At 44.3% G+C, this 18540-nt stretch overlaps 1 protein-coding gene across 1 annotated transcript in view; it reads right to left on the bottom strand.

Annotated features, from left to right (window-relative positions):
- The window catches only part of LOC310789168 (nephrocystin-1-like), a gene marked incomplete at both ends in the record, with an annotated part of 149257 nt that overhangs the window by 112405 nt on the left and 18312 nt on the right, over positions 1-18540 (bottom strand). Inside the window, one exon of the mRNA XM_083650758.1 lies at positions 8440-8615. Within this exon, the coding sequence (XP_083506884.1) occupies positions 8440-8615 (176 nt within the window). The remainder of the gene's footprint in view (positions 1-8439; positions 8616-18540) is intronic.

Here is an 18540-nt window from a genome sequence, read left to right as displayed (position 1 = left end):
AATGCCAAAGGCCACGATGGTGCACTTCTACACCTCCATCGTTGAGTCCATCCTCACCTCCTCCATCACTGTCTGGTATGCTGCTGCCACTCTCAAAGACACTAACAGACTTCAACGCATCATCCGCTGTGCTGAGAAGATAATCGGATGCAACCTGCCATCCCTCCAGGACCTGCATGCAGCCAGGACACTGAAGCGGTCTCGCAAGATCATGGCTGACCCCTCCCACCCTGGCCACAAACTCTTTAAGACACTCCTCCACGGCAAGAGACTGAGGTCTGCCAAGACCAGAACCACCCGCCACAAGACCAGCTTCTTCCCAACCACCATCAGCCTCACCAACAAGGCCCCCCCCCAAAGCAAACTTTGCTGTGTGTGTGTGTGTGTGTGTGTGTGTGTGTGTGTGTGTGTGTGTGTGTGTGTGAGTGAGTGAGTGAGTGAGTGTGTGAGAGAGAGGAGCGCTCAGCCCCCACCTCTGTGAAATTCAGACAGCAGCAGGCAGATAAGAGGAGAGGAGAAGCCACAACACCAAAGTGCGACGGTGAAAACATTACTCGCCACGTGGCGGACAGACCCCTGATCGTCACTCGCCAAAGCTAAAATATGCCCGCCTGGCGGGTGGCGGGCTCTAATTTCGGGCCCTGTGTGTGTCTATGTGTGTGTGTGTGTCTGTGTGTGTGTGTGTGTGTGTGTGTGTGTGTGTGTGTGTGTGTGTGTCTATGTGTGTGTGTGTTAGGGTTTAATATTTTTCCCGAAAATGAGCCATACCGGGAAACGGGAAATTAAGACCTCTTTCCCAGGAATCCGAATTCGTTTTTCTTTTTTTGTATACATCAAGGAGAAATATACCTATTATGGCCCATTTCCACCGCTGGTATCAACGCGGCCCCGCCCAGCTCGTCTCGCTTTTTTGTCTCATTCCACCGATCAAAAACGGGGACAGCCCGGGTTGTATTGGGGTCGAGTCGTGCTAATTTTCGTACCTGCCTCATTGAGGTTCTATTCTGTGAACCCGGGTTCATACGGTGACGTGAAAACATTGTAGACGACTGATTGGTCAGGCAGAATCGTGTTTACTCTGTCTATCCTACTGACTGTCAATGCAATGCTGCATACCAGTTTAGTGGGGCTTACCTTCTCTTCTGTTATGCTTTTCCATCAGTCTTTTGTGTTGCTGCCTTCGCCTCTGGTGAAATAAAATCGTGGCGGTGGTTTCAATTGTCCAAAAGTCCGCTGCTCAGGAAGCGCTTGTAGTTGAGTGCTGCGTCGGCTCCGCTAGGCCGCAGGCAGGGCTCTGGTGAAGCCGCGGTCTTGCCTGGTGAGGCCGCCGGGGTAGAGGTTTCACTCTAGCGCAACCCCCGTCCCTCGTCCCTCGTCCCTCGCGCAGCGCATGTGAGTTTTGACTAACAACAAAGTGATATCCATTCTCCTGGCCGATTGTCACATTTGCCCATGTACACTGTAGGTCATTTAGAGGCACCAGTATTTCATAAACAGTTTAAAAGTTCTCTGTATGGATTTAATTGTAACGTTATGTTATAGCCTACTTCGGAATATGGGCGCAGGGCAGATATGCGGTCGCTATGACGACCAGGTGTGGGCGGGGGCAGATGACCAGCGGTGGAAGCAAAACGTATATCGGGCCGAAACGATTAGAGCCGAGTGGTGACGAGCTGTGCAGGGCAGTAAAATGTGGTGGAAATGAGCCATTAGTTCCCAACCTGACGAATGTATTATTTGGTGCCATTCATATTAATTAATTAAGGCAAAACATCACAATTTAACTAACTTTTTAGGCTGTTTTTAGTAGGCTGCACCTATATAGGTATTAGGCTATATAGTGCCGTTAGGGTTTATATAATTCACCAATCGCCTGGATTGACGTATGAATAAATCCTGTCGTAGCCTAGGCTAAATATTTTCTTAGAGAGTTGTGGAAACTGCCGTGGAAGAATGGAGTCGTAAACGCGTCGATCAGCCTGTTTTCACGCTCTTTTACGCACAACATCAATGCTGTCTGATACCTGTCAACGTGTGCTTTTATATGGGCTGCTGCTCTCTGGCGGCTGCACTGCTCGTCTTCCAGCCGTGCCCAGACATCTCCATACCGCATACCGGAGCACGGCTGTATCAGACTATCTCCAGTCTCCACCCCTCTGTGCACGGACATCGCCTACAACCAGACCATCATACCCATTGCCCAACCTGGGGCACACGAACCGAGGACGCACGGCTGGGCTGATTGTTGTTTTCACCGCTGGTGAAGTTTGCACGGTGCTCAATCGCCGTCTCGTAGGCTACTGCATTAACGGTCATGGCACAATCCCCTCAAGCAAGTCAGAAGTGTAGTAGAAAAGAAAAGAAACATCGTGGGCTTTGTGTTTATTAGGCTATGTTGTGCAATAAGCTTTCAGTGTGTTCCACCGGCGCACAGTGCACAAAGTGTGACAGTCACTTTGGTTGCAATTACATGTTGGTCCACTGTGTGGCGCTCCTTGTTATTGTATTGGCTTTACGGCAACCACTTACTTTACGTCTCACTTCTCCTCCAGTCTGCCTCCATGCAAGACGCAAGTCAGACTCTGTGACAACTTGGTGTGTGTGAATTAGCGTTCTCTATGTCTAGCTTCTACATGTGTGTAGAGAATTAGTGCCGTAGAGACCAGGCTTTATATGGTCGACAATAAATAAACAGTCTGTGTGAAATCCCACAACTGCCATGGTTTGAGTCTGTCATGTTAGCTGGCTATCCAGGAGGCTAACAGAAGCTACACAACACCCCCAAACTTGTTACAAAAGGCACATGGCCAAAACACGCCGAAATAAAATCAGAAATTAATTCCACTCTGCAAAGGATATCAAATTTCAAATGACTGACTATAGCATTGTTGTCAGAGAAGATAGTATTAAAATCTGCCTGCAATACCTTGTTATTTGGCGCTATATAAATAGAAAATTGATTGATTGTTGGTTGATTGATTCACTCTGATGTCTCCGAAATGCCTATACATCGTGATCATTTAATGACTTTACAATGCTTACAGTAGCATAATATATTACATGTTCTTTTAAAACATAGGCTACATCATTAAGAAAGTAAACTGTCGGCATATTTATATTCTATTTCTATATATTGTGTGTGTGTGTGTGTGTGTGTGTGTGTGTGTGTGTGTGTGTGTGTGTGTGTGTGTGTGTGTGTGTGTGTGTGTGTGTGTGTGTGTGCAGGAAACTTCTGTTGGTTTTAAACAGAGTTCAATGTGAAACCACACCCTCTTTGACCTCTAACTGCTCCTTCATACTTTAACACTCCATTTAAACTTTCAACGAGTCAGCACTTTTAGGACTTTATCTTAACTCAGCTTTAATTTATTTTTTGTACTCTTTGAGAAATCACAGTTTATGTTTGATGCCTTTTTCAGCCTTTATAATGGGACCAGCCTTGAGTGTGTCTCACATAGCAGGCTGTACTTTAGACTAAATCCACACAAAACTGTGACAGTTCACACAACTTTAACACAACATACATATATTACACATCAAACCCTTGAGCTACTTCTGCTCTCACTCACAAAGTCTAAATATAAGTGATGTGATGGATAGTTTTTGAGATATTAACGTTTGTTTGGCACAACTCATACTAGTTAACTGAGTTCATTAAGTGCTGTTTTTGTTGTTGTGTTGTGATGTCATGCTGATTCGTCCTATATAAATAAAGTTATTTATTTATTATTATTAGTAGTAGATGTAATATTATATTACTATTTGAGGGTTTTTTAAATAAGTTGGTCTTTAATTTCTTTATGAAGTTATAAACCTGAGAGAGAGACATAGACAAGAGAGAGAGAGAGAGAGAGAGAGAGAGAGAGAGAGAGAGAGAGAGGGGTGTAGATTGTGGTAAGAAGTGGTCTCAGCTCGTCTAAACACAGTTGTTTGTGCTCATACAATGGCAGTGTGTCAGGATTTTCCATGGACACACCTACTTTTCAGAGCAGCACGCCCATGGGCGCGTTTGGGAGCACAAAGCTGCTTGCTATCTTCCCGGCACCGGGCGCACGGCCTGCAGGTGTGCAGGTGGACAATAGGAAAGAGAGCCAGCACAGACGCAAACGCTACCGCAGATGCCTTCTGCACCGGTGTACGCTATAGGGCCCCAACGCTTTAACGAAACATGTCCTCCTAACTCTCATAATCCATTCATCAAATCCCACCAAAAGTAAGACATGTTGAGCAGTGTTGCTGGAACACACCCAAACTACCACTAGTGGGTGCTAAAAATGCAAAAGGTTCATATCTTATCTGTATTTCTCCATCTCTATATGTGTCTTTCTACCTACAGTATAGTAATGTTTTGTCTCTCTGTCTGTCTTTTCAAATTGTGCCTGGACGCCTCAATTGCCGCTTGCAGCTATATTTTTTAACTTGAACTTTTCTCTTAGGTTAGGGTTATAAATAGCCGCTTTCACACCGGCCTTGAAAGCCAGAAAATATGATTCGCGCCTCCGATGTGAAAGTTGTGAACGCGGGTTGGTGGGTAATTGTTGTACGCCTTTCGTTCCGCCAGTGGACCTAGTCACAGCGCCGGGTTACCCTGCAACCCGCCTCCACCTGAAAGCGTAGGAGCGGCAAGCCGGAACGGTGTGAATGGTCACCTCATTCATAAAAAAAAATACAGGGCAAAATCACCTCATGCAGCAAGAAAGGCATAAGTGAAAGTAAAAAAAAGGCGGCCAGGAGGAATGCTCCGTGCCTAGTAAGTAGGTTAGGCTTTATGCTCAAACAATGTTGACATTAGTAGGTAAAATTAACGGATATAATAATACGCTTCAGAGGACTATTAGCTGTCTGTGGCGAGTTGGTCTGAGGACATTCCCTCTGGAAACCAGCTCCAGAACTGCAATCTGTCTAGCTAGCCAGTTGTGCATTCCCTTACAAAAACTACTAACGTTATAGTAGTCATGTGCATTTATAGCCTATACTCTTCCCCTGACGAACGTTATGCAGACTGCAGCTGTTTGATATGCGGGCGTCGTCTTTCAGAACAGACGCTAATTAGGCTACTTCATGGGAATAATTTGCTTTACAAAAAACAGGAACCCAAACATAAGAATTAGCCTTGTACCTAATAGGCTACATGATGGTGCATCTGTGATCCATAAAGTTGATCAGATGAATATTGAAAGCCTTGTTACCATGCTGCATGTAGAGTAGACAACACTTTCGTGTTTTATCAGTTTGATCCTTAACGACCGCAGCACGTTGGCTGGCGTACATCGGCGATGTTTGGTTGTTGAATGAATTCGTTCATCATACAGTAGCCTAGGCTACACTAACCTATGAAAATATTCATTTGGGCTACTAGAGGAGCTGGGTGGAAATGCAGCCGCTCGCCTTTCAATCCGGGAGGGGTGGCTGTCACCTGAAAGCACACCCCAGGACGGGAATGTGGCGGTGCTGCTTGGCTGTGTGTGAAAGCAATTTCTGTGGCGAGGCTGCCGGCTTTGCGGGCCTTCTGAACTGCAATTTTGCGCGATCTGTGTGTGAAAGCGGCTTATGAGTCATAATGGTTATAGGCACACACTACATTTCTAGTGAGCCTCTCACAGCTGCTTTCACATTAAGGGCCCTATCTTCCCCCTGGACGCTAAACTGGCATTAAACGCAAGAAAAACACGCTTTGCGCCTGACTCGGGAAGATAGCATCATGTTTTTAGGCCCCGAAATGCGCTTTACGCCGAAGAGGCGTGACGCAGTGCAAGAATAGGCCAGAATGGGCGTTTCAGCCTTAAATACCGGCCAAACGCTATCTTCACCCTGGCGTTAATTTAGCGCTTAGCGTTTTTCAAAACCAGGCCTTATTCAGTGCGCCGGGGATATTACTGTGCGTAATTACACGCAGCTCTCCTCTGTCGATCTCACCCTCTCTCTCTCGCGCGTCAGACAGGCACAAAGACAGATGAAAAAAAAAGTTGTTATACCTGTTGGGCCAGACATTTTGAGTAAACATAGACATTTGGAGCGGGACATGTATTTTGAACGCAATACATTTGAGGGAACACAAACCCCCACATTCCAAGCACCCGGCCATTTGAGTTCACACACCCGTGATAAAACGGCAGGGAAGCGAGCCATTCCTTTGTTATCAAAGAGTGACAAAGGACAGCCAACTCTCCTTCCTGCAAGTGAGATAAGATGAGCCAATCGGAGTGGCTGACAACAAAGACACGCCCTGCACACCACATTATATACAGGGTTGAAGCCCCAAAACTTCAGTTCCTAAGTAGCCTCAGCTACAGACAGGACCTCCGTAACACAGAGACAGGGTTTCAACCCCCTCTGTTGAGAAGTTCTACGTAGCTACTAGCTGCAGACAGGACGCGTGACGAATCTCGAGAGAAGTCGCCCTTCCCCCTCCTCGCAACCGAAGCCACATAGCCGTAACCAGGCTACGCTACCTGCACAGAGCTAAGCTAGCTCTGATACCCCTCCTATCCTGAACCCGAAGCCACATCGCCGTAACCAGGCGAGTGTCATCAACCCAAAGAAGCGAGCTGTGAGATCCCCCTTTCCTCTGTCGAGACCTCCCCGCAGACCCAGGACCTCAGCGTGGCCAGCTGAGATCGACCGTCTGCTCTCACTCCTCAACCCTTCCTTCCTGCCCTGGACAGCGGACGCGCGCTGGACCAGACCTCCCCTCCGTTGCCGGAGGAACCCCGCGAGACCGCCCGTAGCAAACCGCTATACACGCGTGTGCAGGACTGAGCGCACACGCCAAGTAAGACCTGAACTGATCACTCACGTCCGGGCAGCTTAGAATTGTTTAGAGTTAAAAGGGATATATATATATGATTGACTGATGTGGTACTGTGAATGATAATCTGTGAACTGTTTTGTCTGACTGTAACTGTGCTCACACATGCGTTACTGAATCCGAGTGTATAAACGCTAGTCACCAGCTCTTCACCGATCCGCCGAGCGGGTCTAGGATAGCCTATAGGCCGAGTTGAGCTCATTTCACTAGTTAAACGCCGGTTAATTCTAACCGTTGTGAAGTGAGCACCTCGCTGCCTTTTTTCCATCTAAACAGCGTTGGTTATCACTCACGGGCACGTGCGTTAGGTGCGTGCAGAAACCTTCCCCTTTCATACACACACACATAACTTCCCACTGACCGGCTAACCGCCATTTTGTGCCGAGCAGACATTAAGGTGTCCTCCATTTTGTGCCGAGCAGACATTAACGTGTCCTCCATTTTGTGCCGGGCAGACACCCACGTGTCCGCCATTTTGGGTGAAAGCCGGCTGGTTTCACACATACACACACACACACTCTGCCGCCATCTGGTGTTCATACGGTGCCTTACACTTTCCATGCAGAGAATATCCACTGACCTCATAACTTTCACCCAGTACATTGAAGAGTTTTAGAATGTAACTTAGTTATAAATGAAATTCGTTGATTGTATTGCCAACACCTCCCTATTATTTTATATATAATAAATAGTGTCAAGTCAACTTTTAATAGAATTCAACTGTTTCAGAGTGATTTTGTGACGATTGTGGTAAACTATTGTTTAAGGATTTAGGACATCACACTTCAAAGAGACTAACTGTGATTAAGGTTGGGTCCTCCGCAAAGCAGGTGGTGCCCCTAGGTTAATCCTTATCAAGGATTACATATTTGATATTTTAATAATTTTATGAAATATTAATAATTTTCGGATTATTAATATTTTATTTTACCCAACTAAATTTAATCCAAATAACGAGCACAACATACCGTAGTTTTGTCTCATTCAGTGGGGGAGAAGAAAAGGTAGCGAGAGAAAACAATATCATTCTGCCCAAACTTTCACCAATCTAATCTCATTATGACATCCAGGGATAGGCTTTATTTTTCTAGCCGATGCGTTTAGAACATTCTTTTCACTTCGATCTTGCTATAGTGTAGCGTATTTACATGCTTGCTGTATTTAAACTGCAGTGAGATTTGAAGAGCATAATAATATGGAATAATATATATGGAGACAGATGGGGATGAAAGAGGGAGTGGGGGAGCTCAGAGCGCTTTGGTCGGGCTTTTTGGACCTGACTGGATCGCTCCGTGGAATTGGAACATGAAAGGAAGGATGTCATTGCGTAATTGCACTTCACCAATGACCAGAGTTGTGACTGCGCTGACCATGCCCACTAAATAGCGCTTGTCCTGGCGCTAAGCGCTATTTTAAGGCCAGGGGGAAGATAGGGTCCTATGTCTCTTAGAAAGTCTTTCAAGAGGGAGCTATTGTCCACGGTCGTTCATACAACTAAAATTAGGCGGTCACACCAAGTCAGTTTCCTTGCAAGTGAAAACATACCTTGGTGAATAAAATAACTCTGATTCTGATTAAAGACCTGACATTGAAGTTAGTTTGTTAATTAATCAAACTAAATACACACTTACATCTCCTCAGATCTGGTTTCAGCCTCTGCACTCCACCATGGTCCACACTGGAGGAATATACAAAGGCTCCTGGATGATTGTACCTCAGGTCCAGCTCTCTCAGATGGGAGGAGTTGGAGTTCAGAGCTGAGGCCAGACAAGCACAGCCTTCCTCTGAGAGCAGACAGCCTGACAGCCTTCACACACACACACACACACACACACACACACACACACACACACACACACACACACACACGCGCGCGCGCACACACACACACACACACACACACACACACACACACACACACACACACACACACACACACACACACACACACACACACACACACACAGTTTCATTATATGGATGTATAGATCATTGACTGTAAAAAGAATGGACAGGATATCAGCTCTTTTCAGTGAGGCCAAATAATCTTAGATCGCCGCCCTGGTGGTCAGTCCCAGTATAGGTCACAAGTCCCGCATCCGCAATGTTAGTGGGTGGGAAATGAGCCAAGCTAAACAATCAACGTACACATCAGATATTATTTCCCAAAGGTGGTTTCTATCATTTTAGATCGTTCTTATCATGCTAATGCATGTTCAAGTGGTCATGTTTCTGATCAGTTTGTTTTAAGTACTTATTTGACAATATACAAAGGGATGATTGACAGCTGTGGCAGCCAGTCTCAAGCCGTCACTGGCTTCTCCCCTCATCACAGCCTTGTGTATGTGTGTTGGGGAATAGTAAGTTGCGTAACATAATGGCAAGACGGGTTCTGCTTGATGTGTGATGGGACCACAATAAAAAGGAGATGGTTTGGACAAAAGTGTGTGAGGAAGTAGTCTCGGTTTCCAGACGTTTGGTGAGCGGCGCCAACAGCGCCACCTAACCACCAAAAGTCTGGGAATTTTCTGTTCCAAATCTGGTTCATTGAGCCCGGCGAGTACGGCCGGCAGCAGACATGCCTACATTTATTATTAGAAATTTATTTGGTAGCGGCAATGCAATGTTTCATAGTTCCAATATAGAGCAAGACACTGATGTGCTGCAAAGAGAGTTTATACCTGTTGTTTATTTTACAATAATTCTTCCTACCCGGAAGTGGTCCGCTTGCTACTGTGAAGCGCTGTGAAGTCATCAGCAGGCTCTGTAACGTAGCCTCCGGAGTCGGGCTTATCGCTGGGGGAAAGACCTCTAGCCGCCGGGGCCGGATGAAACACGTCCTATTAACAGGTTATGCTTGTTTCTAAGTGATTAATATGTTTATCCGCAAACGCGACAGGACCGGTTCTGCATGAGCGTCACTGCCCCCAGAAAGCAGGCCCGCCCACAACACTCATGATTGGTTCTCCGATGCAAGGCTTCCAACAGCACCACCTAACGTTATGAAAAGATTTAAATAGTAATATTCTCAGTCTTACAGTAGTGAAACGGATTAAGACTGAGAGCTGAGTCTAGTGAGGAAGTAACGTTAGGACGTATGGTTAGGACTGAAGTAGTCTCGCTGGCCAGACTCCTCTCCCTTCCGTCCGAGGAGTCTGGCGCTGCAGGTCTCCATAGTGGGATTGCGATGGGCGGCGCTTAGCGGGAGGAGGGAGCCGAAGCCGCACTGATTGAATTGGTCGCAGGCAAGGACAGAATTTGTAATAAACCGGGAGCGGACATCCGGCTGCCACCGAAACAGTTGCTCCAATGGGAGAGCAGCTGGAGAGCAGGGGAGGGTTTATCCCTGTTGCCTGTTTCCGCGCCGCCAGACTCCTCGGACGGAAGGGTGAGGAGGCTGGCCAGTGAGACTAGGACTGAAGTGGTAAGTTCAGAAAATGTGTTTTATTACTCAAGCTAACGTTATCGGTTTTAACGCGTGCAAGCTAACCGCCATACCAAAACCATACCAAAGTAATACTATTAACCAGGCTGTGTTAGCTTGCACGTGCTAGCCTTTCACAGCTGGCATAATAATGTTGCTAACAACCGATAATGTTAACATAAGCTGGAATAACGTAATAGACACGTTTTTAGAACTTACCAGGTTGTCCAACTGCCTACCTATGCCAGGAAATGTGTTTCATAACGTTACAACTCCCGGCTATAACATGGGGCCCACACAAGTTTAACACACAACCAGCCATCAGCTAACGTTAGCTGTTAGCTATTGAAGCAGTGACTATAATGCAGGGGTGGGATTTTTTTTTTCCATACTGGTTTACATAAAGTAAGCTTAGGGCCACACATTGGACATCATACCTGCCAACATGATTTTCATGGGAGTCTATTTTTAACCCTCTCTCCCGCTGTGATTGGTCATTTCTCCTGTTAATCCCCTGATATAATATAATAGTGATACAAATCAAATGGCTGCATAGCAGATGAGATTTATTAACATAACTCTGCCTTTTATTGAGTTTTGGGGGGTTGTTTTGTTTTCTGTTGAGGACATTGGGGGCCAGATTGAGATGGCCCAGGGGCCGGGTCTGGCCCTGGTGCCGCATTTTGCCCATGTGTGCTATAATGTCACGCAAGAGTCACACAAACAGACACTGGAGGTTTTATTTGGGGTAAAGCATGAGGAGAGTTTTTATAATGGATATCTCAGAGAAGTGCTTTGACTGTGGGGATGTTGTTCACAAGCTCCTCTCCTCGTAGCTGTTGTAAGGATATACAGAAGAGACCAGGCAGCCTGGCTAACATTAGTTAGAGGCCCAGACTGAGAGGCAGACCTGGGCTGCCCAGTAAACCCTATGTAACCTACATAGGGTGGCCATTTCCATAACACCAAAAAGGAGGACACGTTACAACTCACGATATGATACTATCACGATACGTTGCCCACGATAATGATGGTATCACAATATGGCGATTCTGCCATACTCGATACATTGCAAGACAATTTATTTACCATACATCACAATATCTGTGCAACTGAATTAGAAAAAATACCCCTGAAAAGGCAAAATGCAGGAACTACGTAATAGTCTGCTATGTTATTACAGGAACTATGTATTTCTGGTCCTTCTTTAACACTATAGTGTTAAAGAAGGACCAGAATTCCATAGACTCCCAACCCCCCACTCTCTCCTGTAGCCCTGCCTACTCACGGGTGGCGGTGTTGGATCTGAGGTGAAAAAATACATTATAGTTCTTTAGAGCCATCGCGATCTGACCTTCTGTTTCCCAGAAAATGTCAACATTTCTCTGATTGGATAGTGGGAGGTGGACGATACGTCCGCCCTGCATGCAGGGCTACAGGAGAGAGACAGCGGGGGGTTTAGAGTTACTGACCAAACACTCTATTTCAGTGATTGCTGTCAGAATATAGAGCCATTTAACATGTAGGCTATTTTAACACATTGACTGCCAGCCGTTTTTTTCTTGCTGTAGGTAGCTTCTGCCAAGCCGTTTTTTGAGGATTGTGGCTCATTTTACAGGAGCCGAGAATTATTTTCTGCTTGGAGTTTGTGAACATACAATATCTCAAAAGTACTAATAGAATGTGTACTTTCTCTGTCTAAAAGAGTTAGTTTGTAGAGTTAGTAGTTATGTAAGCATTAGCAGTTGAATACAGCATGGTTTTAGCGTCAGAAAGAATATTCAGAGATAAACAGCTTTTTGTGAAATTCGATAGAACTGTCACTTTAACCATTCATTTTTGGCTCTCTCTCTCTCTCTCTCTCCCTCCCCCTCTCGCTCTCTCTCTCTCTCTCTCTCTCTCCCCCTCGCTCTCCCTCCCTCTCTCTCTCTCTCTCTCTCTCTCTCCCTCCCTCTCGCTCTCCCTCCCTCTCTCTCTCTCTCCCTCCCTCTCGGGAGGGAGACGCACTAGGTTTAATCCTAGTGAGAGGGGGAGACGGAGAGAGAGAGAGAGAGAGAGAGAGAGGGAGGGAGGGAGAGAGAGAGAGCGAGAGAGAGAGAGAGAGAGAGAGAGAGAGAGGGAGAGAGCGAGAGGCAGAGTTGCCTCAACTCCTCCCTCTTCTTGCCTGCAGCGGCCGTCACAGTCTCAGTGCTTTTGCTGCTGTCCTGTGCCTGTCGATCTGCACGGCTGCTGTTTGAGGAAGTCGGCATGGACTCGCTTGCTTCTTGGAGTTTTGGTTGAGAGAAGCTTTTGCGATTCTGGTCATATTTATGCTGCGTGTTTCAAAGTGTGTTCCACCTGTAATGTATTATGTAAATTTGCAATCCCGTATCGCCAGCAATCAGCGCGAAAATAAAAGCGCCTTCGCCAATCCACCTTCATGAGAATGGCTTCAGTCACACTGCTTTTTGCTTGCCTTCCTCCTTCCTTGTCGCCACTTAGTGGGTCGGTGGAATGGGTTGTACACGTTGTACACGTCCAATACCTATATAAGAGATGTAAAAGGCTTAGATGCACAACCTACCGTCAAAAAAAAAAAATCGATTTTTTTGACGAGTACACTCGTCGCTGGCAGTTAACAGCTGGATTGTGTTTGACGAGTACACTCGTCGCTGGCAATCAAGGTGTTAACACAAAAACATCGCTGAATGGACCTTTAAACAATATTAATGTTGCCTTGTAATCTGCAAGTGGTTTTCTTCTTAGTTGGGTTTGGGTTTGGCCATGGTGAGGTGTAGCAGCGCCTGGTGGAGATCTGCACTCTACTGAGTGCACTTTTCTAGTTTTATTTTACTTTTGTTTATGCCTACAAAGCAAATGTTACTTTGTACTTGTGTTCTCTAGGGATGGGAATTGATAAGATTTTAGCGATTCCGATTCCATTTTCGATTCTGCTTATCGATCCGATTCCTTATCGATTCTCTTATCGATTCTCATTGGGCAAGGAAAAAAAAAAAGAGTACAAACGGGTTTATTAACATTAATTTTCTTTTATATTATTATCATTATAATTATGTATTCTTATTCAGCTCTGAGATCAGATTGCTCTTTTCAATCCCATACCAAGCAGGGATCAGTGTGTCTGTTAAACTGGCTTTTTTGGGGGTTTGTATTTTGGGTTGAGCATCTTTGTCATCTCCCTATAGAAAATATATAGTGGGAATGAATGAAACAGAACTAGTGGTTAGAATGACAACATGCAACTTTGACATTTTACTTTAGCTGGCATGTCAGACAAACTAGTCACTGCTCGGTGACATTCGTTTACCCTCGCCTCGGTCATTTTACTCTTCCCTGCCTGGGTGAATGGAGGGGCTAGAAGTGCGCAGCACAAGAAGTACTCGCTGCAGCCTCTGACCCAGAGCGACTACCAGCCTCTGAACCAGTCTGACTCTGAACGTCATCATCCTCTAAATTAAATGGATGGAAATGGAGTATTGGTGAAATCTAGTTTACGCAATGAAACAAATGGCACAAACAATAAACACACAATAGACAGGGTCTGGAGGAGCGCTAACGTTAGCCGCGCTGCTGTTAGCCGCGCTGCTGTTAGCCACGTCACTCCGTAGCACATCAGAAACGTGACATTCCTCCAAAATTATTGCATGCTGTGTGGACAAATGTTTCTGCATATTGCTAGTATTTCCCCCCTTTGACGAAATAGAGGTTTTGCAAGCATTGCAAGTGGCACTGTGGTCATCGTTTTGCTTCTGCCTAGACGCCATGGTGGCTGCGGTCTAAACAAAACAAGGCTGCGTTGCGTGCGTGCCTAAAAATACCCAGATATGATCTCAAGCCCTTTTTTCTATTAAATAAATTATTTTGGGGTCTTAAATGATGGTTGTTGAGGTCTTAAAAAGTCTTAAAAAGCATTAAATTTGACTTTGGAAATAGTGCAAGAACCCTGAATGTGATGTGTGTAGTTCTTCATAGGATGTAGCCTCTTCATTTTGCCCTCAAAATGCACCTGATCCATTTTACTTTACAATGTACTTATGTGTGTGTGTGTGTGTGTGTGTGTGTGTGTGTGTGTGTGTGTGTGTGTGTGTGTGTGTGTGAATGAATAATGAATGAATTAATAATTATTTTATTTGCTTGTCATGCCACATTGTGGCCCATCCCACATGGGATTATATGACACAGTTACACAAAATATATACATTTTCTTTTTCTTATTTTATCTATACATTTCATTCCTCCTCATCAACCAAGCATTTTCTAAGAAAGTGGCAAATGCAAAAGTTTCATATTGGAAGAGCCGTATGAATTTTTCAGTCTTCCAACCACACAAATTAATTTTCTTTGTCTACCTTATTAAAAAAAAACTCTGCCTGATAGTATTATAGAAGGGACAATAGAATACAAAGTGCGTTTCGTTTTCAACTTCCTTAAGTTCACACAGACTGCACAGTCTATCCTCCTCAGCAGTGCCCACAAATCGGCCTGTCTCAATATGAAGGCCAAGTATGCCAGCTCTGATTTGAGCACATAGAGACCGCTTTTTCTTAGACAGATTATACAAAACATAATTCTCTGTGCCATACGCATGCTTTATTTCACAGAAGGTGCAAAGTTTTGGTTTGTAACATAGTTGAGTTGAGTTGAGTTGAGAAAACTTTATTTATCCCCGGGGGGCAATTCAGTTTCTACAGTTCATCACCGTTGCAGGTAAACACATTGTATTTCATTCCTAGGTCACAAAATACAGAATACATATATACACAGGAAGGGAAATAGGAAAGGAGCTCAGTGTACTCAAACCGAGATAGTGCATTAGTTCCTCGTGTCCCTCAGCATACATGGATCTGAGCCGCAAGGGTGCAAGACGCAACGTTGTTTATACACATGTAAAGTGCATAGGGTGCATGTGTAAACAGTTGGTTTTAAAAAGACATAAAAATAAATAAAAAAATAAAAATAAAAGGTAAAGTAAGATAAAAAGTAAAAAAATGTGCATACAGTGCCTACTACATGCATACAGTCTGTGCAGTTTTCTACTTCTCTGCATTCAATATCCGGATGGCTGAGTGAATGAAGGATTTGGAGTAACGGTTTGTTCTGCAGGAAGGTGCCCGATAGCGCCGTCCTAGCGGCAGGAGGGCAAATTTGGAGGACAGAATATGGTCAGGTTGGTCCATAAGACCTTTTGCTTTCTGAACCACTCGCTTCTTCCAGAGCGCGTTTATGTCACTTTGCTGAACTCCAATGATTTTGGAGCAGACTTTGACGATATTGTTTAGGCTATTTCTGTCCTTCACAGACAAACCGTTAAACCAACATATGAAAGAAAAAGTTATAAGGCTCTCAATATATGATCTGTAAACAGTGCACAGGATCATTTTTGACACTTTGAAGGAGTTAATTTTCCTTAATAAGTAGATTTTCTGTTGGCCTCTTTTAACAAGAGACTCTATGTTTGTGTCAAACTTGAGATGCGAGTCAAACACTGTTCCCAGGTACTTATAAGAATCAACAATCTGGACGTCTTCACCATGAATGGAGCTAGCAACAGGGTCAGCTTTCTTATTTCTAAGATCGATTATAAGCTCCTTTGTCTTTGATACGTTAAGATCAAGGAAGTTCTCATCACACCATTCGACAAAGTCGGGAAGGGCACAACCGTGGTTCGACTCTGCCCCCTGGAGGAGCGACAGGAGTGCAGTGTCGTCAGAGTATTTGACTATAAGGCTGTTGTCCCTGTTAGATCTGCAGCTGTCATATATCTGATGCCCATTTATCCTTTACTTTCTGAAAAATAATGTCTTTCACTACACTAATAACTATGGGTTGTTTTCTGTGAAAAACATCTTCCAACCCAGCTCTTAGAAGGATATAATGCATGTCCCTAGCCCATGCTCTGTTTACCATCTTTAAACTCATAATTTCAAATCATAATTTCACCACTTCAAGGAACCCACACAAACAAGTAGTCATTTGAAAGCAGAGACTCCGCTGATTTCAGATATGTCTGGCTCATCTCTGTGCAAAGAAAACTCAGCGAACTAGCAGCCAAAACGTAGCAAATATAAACTTATCAAAATCATAAAGTATGTCTTACCTTTGCTGTTTTGTGGTCAAAAGTTATATTCCAGCTCGAAAACACGCTGCTAATGTATACTTCCATGACTCTGTTAGTTTGAAATGAGTCCCGAAGGTCCTGGTTGTTGACATAATGATAAAAGGGTTTTTCAAGTGGAGTGTGCTATCTTGCTACAATATACTATATTTGGGGTTACTTCTTTTTGCTTCGTTCTGGATCGTCATTGGTGTTTCTAGTGTGAATTTGGGTGCCACCCTTGATTCTCCTGACTCTGACTGGTCGATAGTGGTGTCGATCTTAGAATTCGGCCTATTTGCAGAGTTATCCATGTGCGTAATGCGTCAGTCTCAGTTGCGGTGAATTCAACATTGGGAACAATGGAACATTTGGTGAGTCTGCCTGGACATGCCTGTGGTAAAACATCTGTAAAACTGCTCAGGTTAACTTTTTTAGCATCTACTTTTGCACAGTTACTCTTTGGATATTACTTTACTAATTCCTATATGAATTGGGCTACTATCCCATGATTTAAAGGTGGTTTTCACTCAAAATAAGACAGACCAGGATCAGCATGCAAATCGGCGCCTAGATCGTCTGGACAAGTGGAGATGTAGGGCCGTTAGCGCATGCGCACACCGGCCAATTTTTTTTAATCTATTTATGTCAGACAATGTCAGAAACAAACAAAACAAAGCCAGATAATACAGCAGCGTTTGGTTGGGCTCTATTTCCTCATGCCTGTAGGGGTTCAGATGGAGGTATAGGGGAGGAGCATGGAGGTTCTGCTGTCACATACGCGATGTGATGGGCAGGTCTTGCATCAAATGGTACACAGATTACCCAATAAAACATGTTTTCATTGGTCATTTAGATGTGAAAATCTACCAGTAGATAGAGGAGAATGGATATATTCCAGCTATAGTAAAAAGTTGAACACATTTTGAGTTTCTGCTGAGAGCTGTCTAGCTGTGCTGTGCCTGTCTGTGTCTGTCTCTACTGCATTTTTTGGCTGTTATATTTGGTGAGTTAGTTTTCTGCTTTTCTTGCTTTCCTGTCTTTTTTTAATTGTCTTAGATGCTGCTATTTGGCTATACTAAAGCCTCTTCAATACGAACGCCCCCTGTACAGGGGGCTGCGTGAGATGAGTGCACTTCAGACGTTCCTAACTCACACAAGCAACGACCAATCTTAACTTGCAGCATATCAAAATGACGGGGAGAAACTCAGCTAAAATAATCTATCAAGCATTGCCACCCAAACAAAACACAATTCAACCCCCAAGAGATTATATTGCCATGTAACAAAAACACGAAATCAGAGTATGTCCACTTTAGTGCTTCTGCTAATTTCACCACTTCAAGCAACCCACACAAACAAGTAGTCATTTGAAAGCGGAGACTCTGCTGATTTCAGATGTCTGCCTCATCTCTGTGCAAAGAAAACTCAGCGAACTAGCAGCCAAAACGTAGCAAATATAAACTTATCAAAATCATAAAGTATGTCTTACCTTTGCTGTTTTGTGGTCAAAAGTTATATTCCAGCTCGAAAACACGCTGCTAATGTATACTTCCATGACTCTGTTAGTTTGAAATGAGTCACGAAGGTCCTGGTTGTTGACATAATGATAAAAGGGTTTTTAGAGTGGAGTGTGCTATCTGCTACAATATACTATCTTTGGGGTTACTTCTTTTTGCTTCATTCTGGATCGTTATTGGTGTTTCTAGGGTGAATTTGGGTGCCACCCCTTGATTCTCCTGACTCTGACTGGTCGATAGAGGTGTCGATCATAAAATTCGGCCAATGGGTTGCCGAGTTATCCATGTGCGTAATGCGTCAGTCTCAGCTGCGGTGAATTCAACATTGGGAACAATGGAACATTTGGTGAGTCTGCCTGGATATGCCTGTGGTAAAACATCTGTAAAACTGCTCAGGTTCACTTTTTTAGCATCTACTTTTGCACAGTTACTCTTTGGATATTACTTTACTTTACTTTACTACTATTCCTATATGAATTGGGCTACTATCCCATGATTTAAAGGTGGTTTTCACTCAAAACTCACTTTTTTTAGGCGGAGATAAAAATAATAATGTTCTGCTGTGTTCCAGATGAATATACTCTGACACAGTAACACATCTCTTGATTCTGAAACTTATGTAGTAATCTCATGGGTCTTGGCTTTCTTTTGAGGCCAAGATTATTCATACAGCCCTTGTAGTTGTGAATTTACT

Source organism: Poromitra crassiceps (assembly GCF_964638095.1).
Source record: "Poromitra crassiceps genome assembly, chromosome: 14".
Lineage (NCBI taxonomy): Eukaryota > Metazoa > Chordata > Actinopteri > Beryciformes > Melamphaidae > Poromitra > Poromitra crassiceps.
This window is presented reverse-complemented; position numbering and strand designations above follow the sequence as displayed.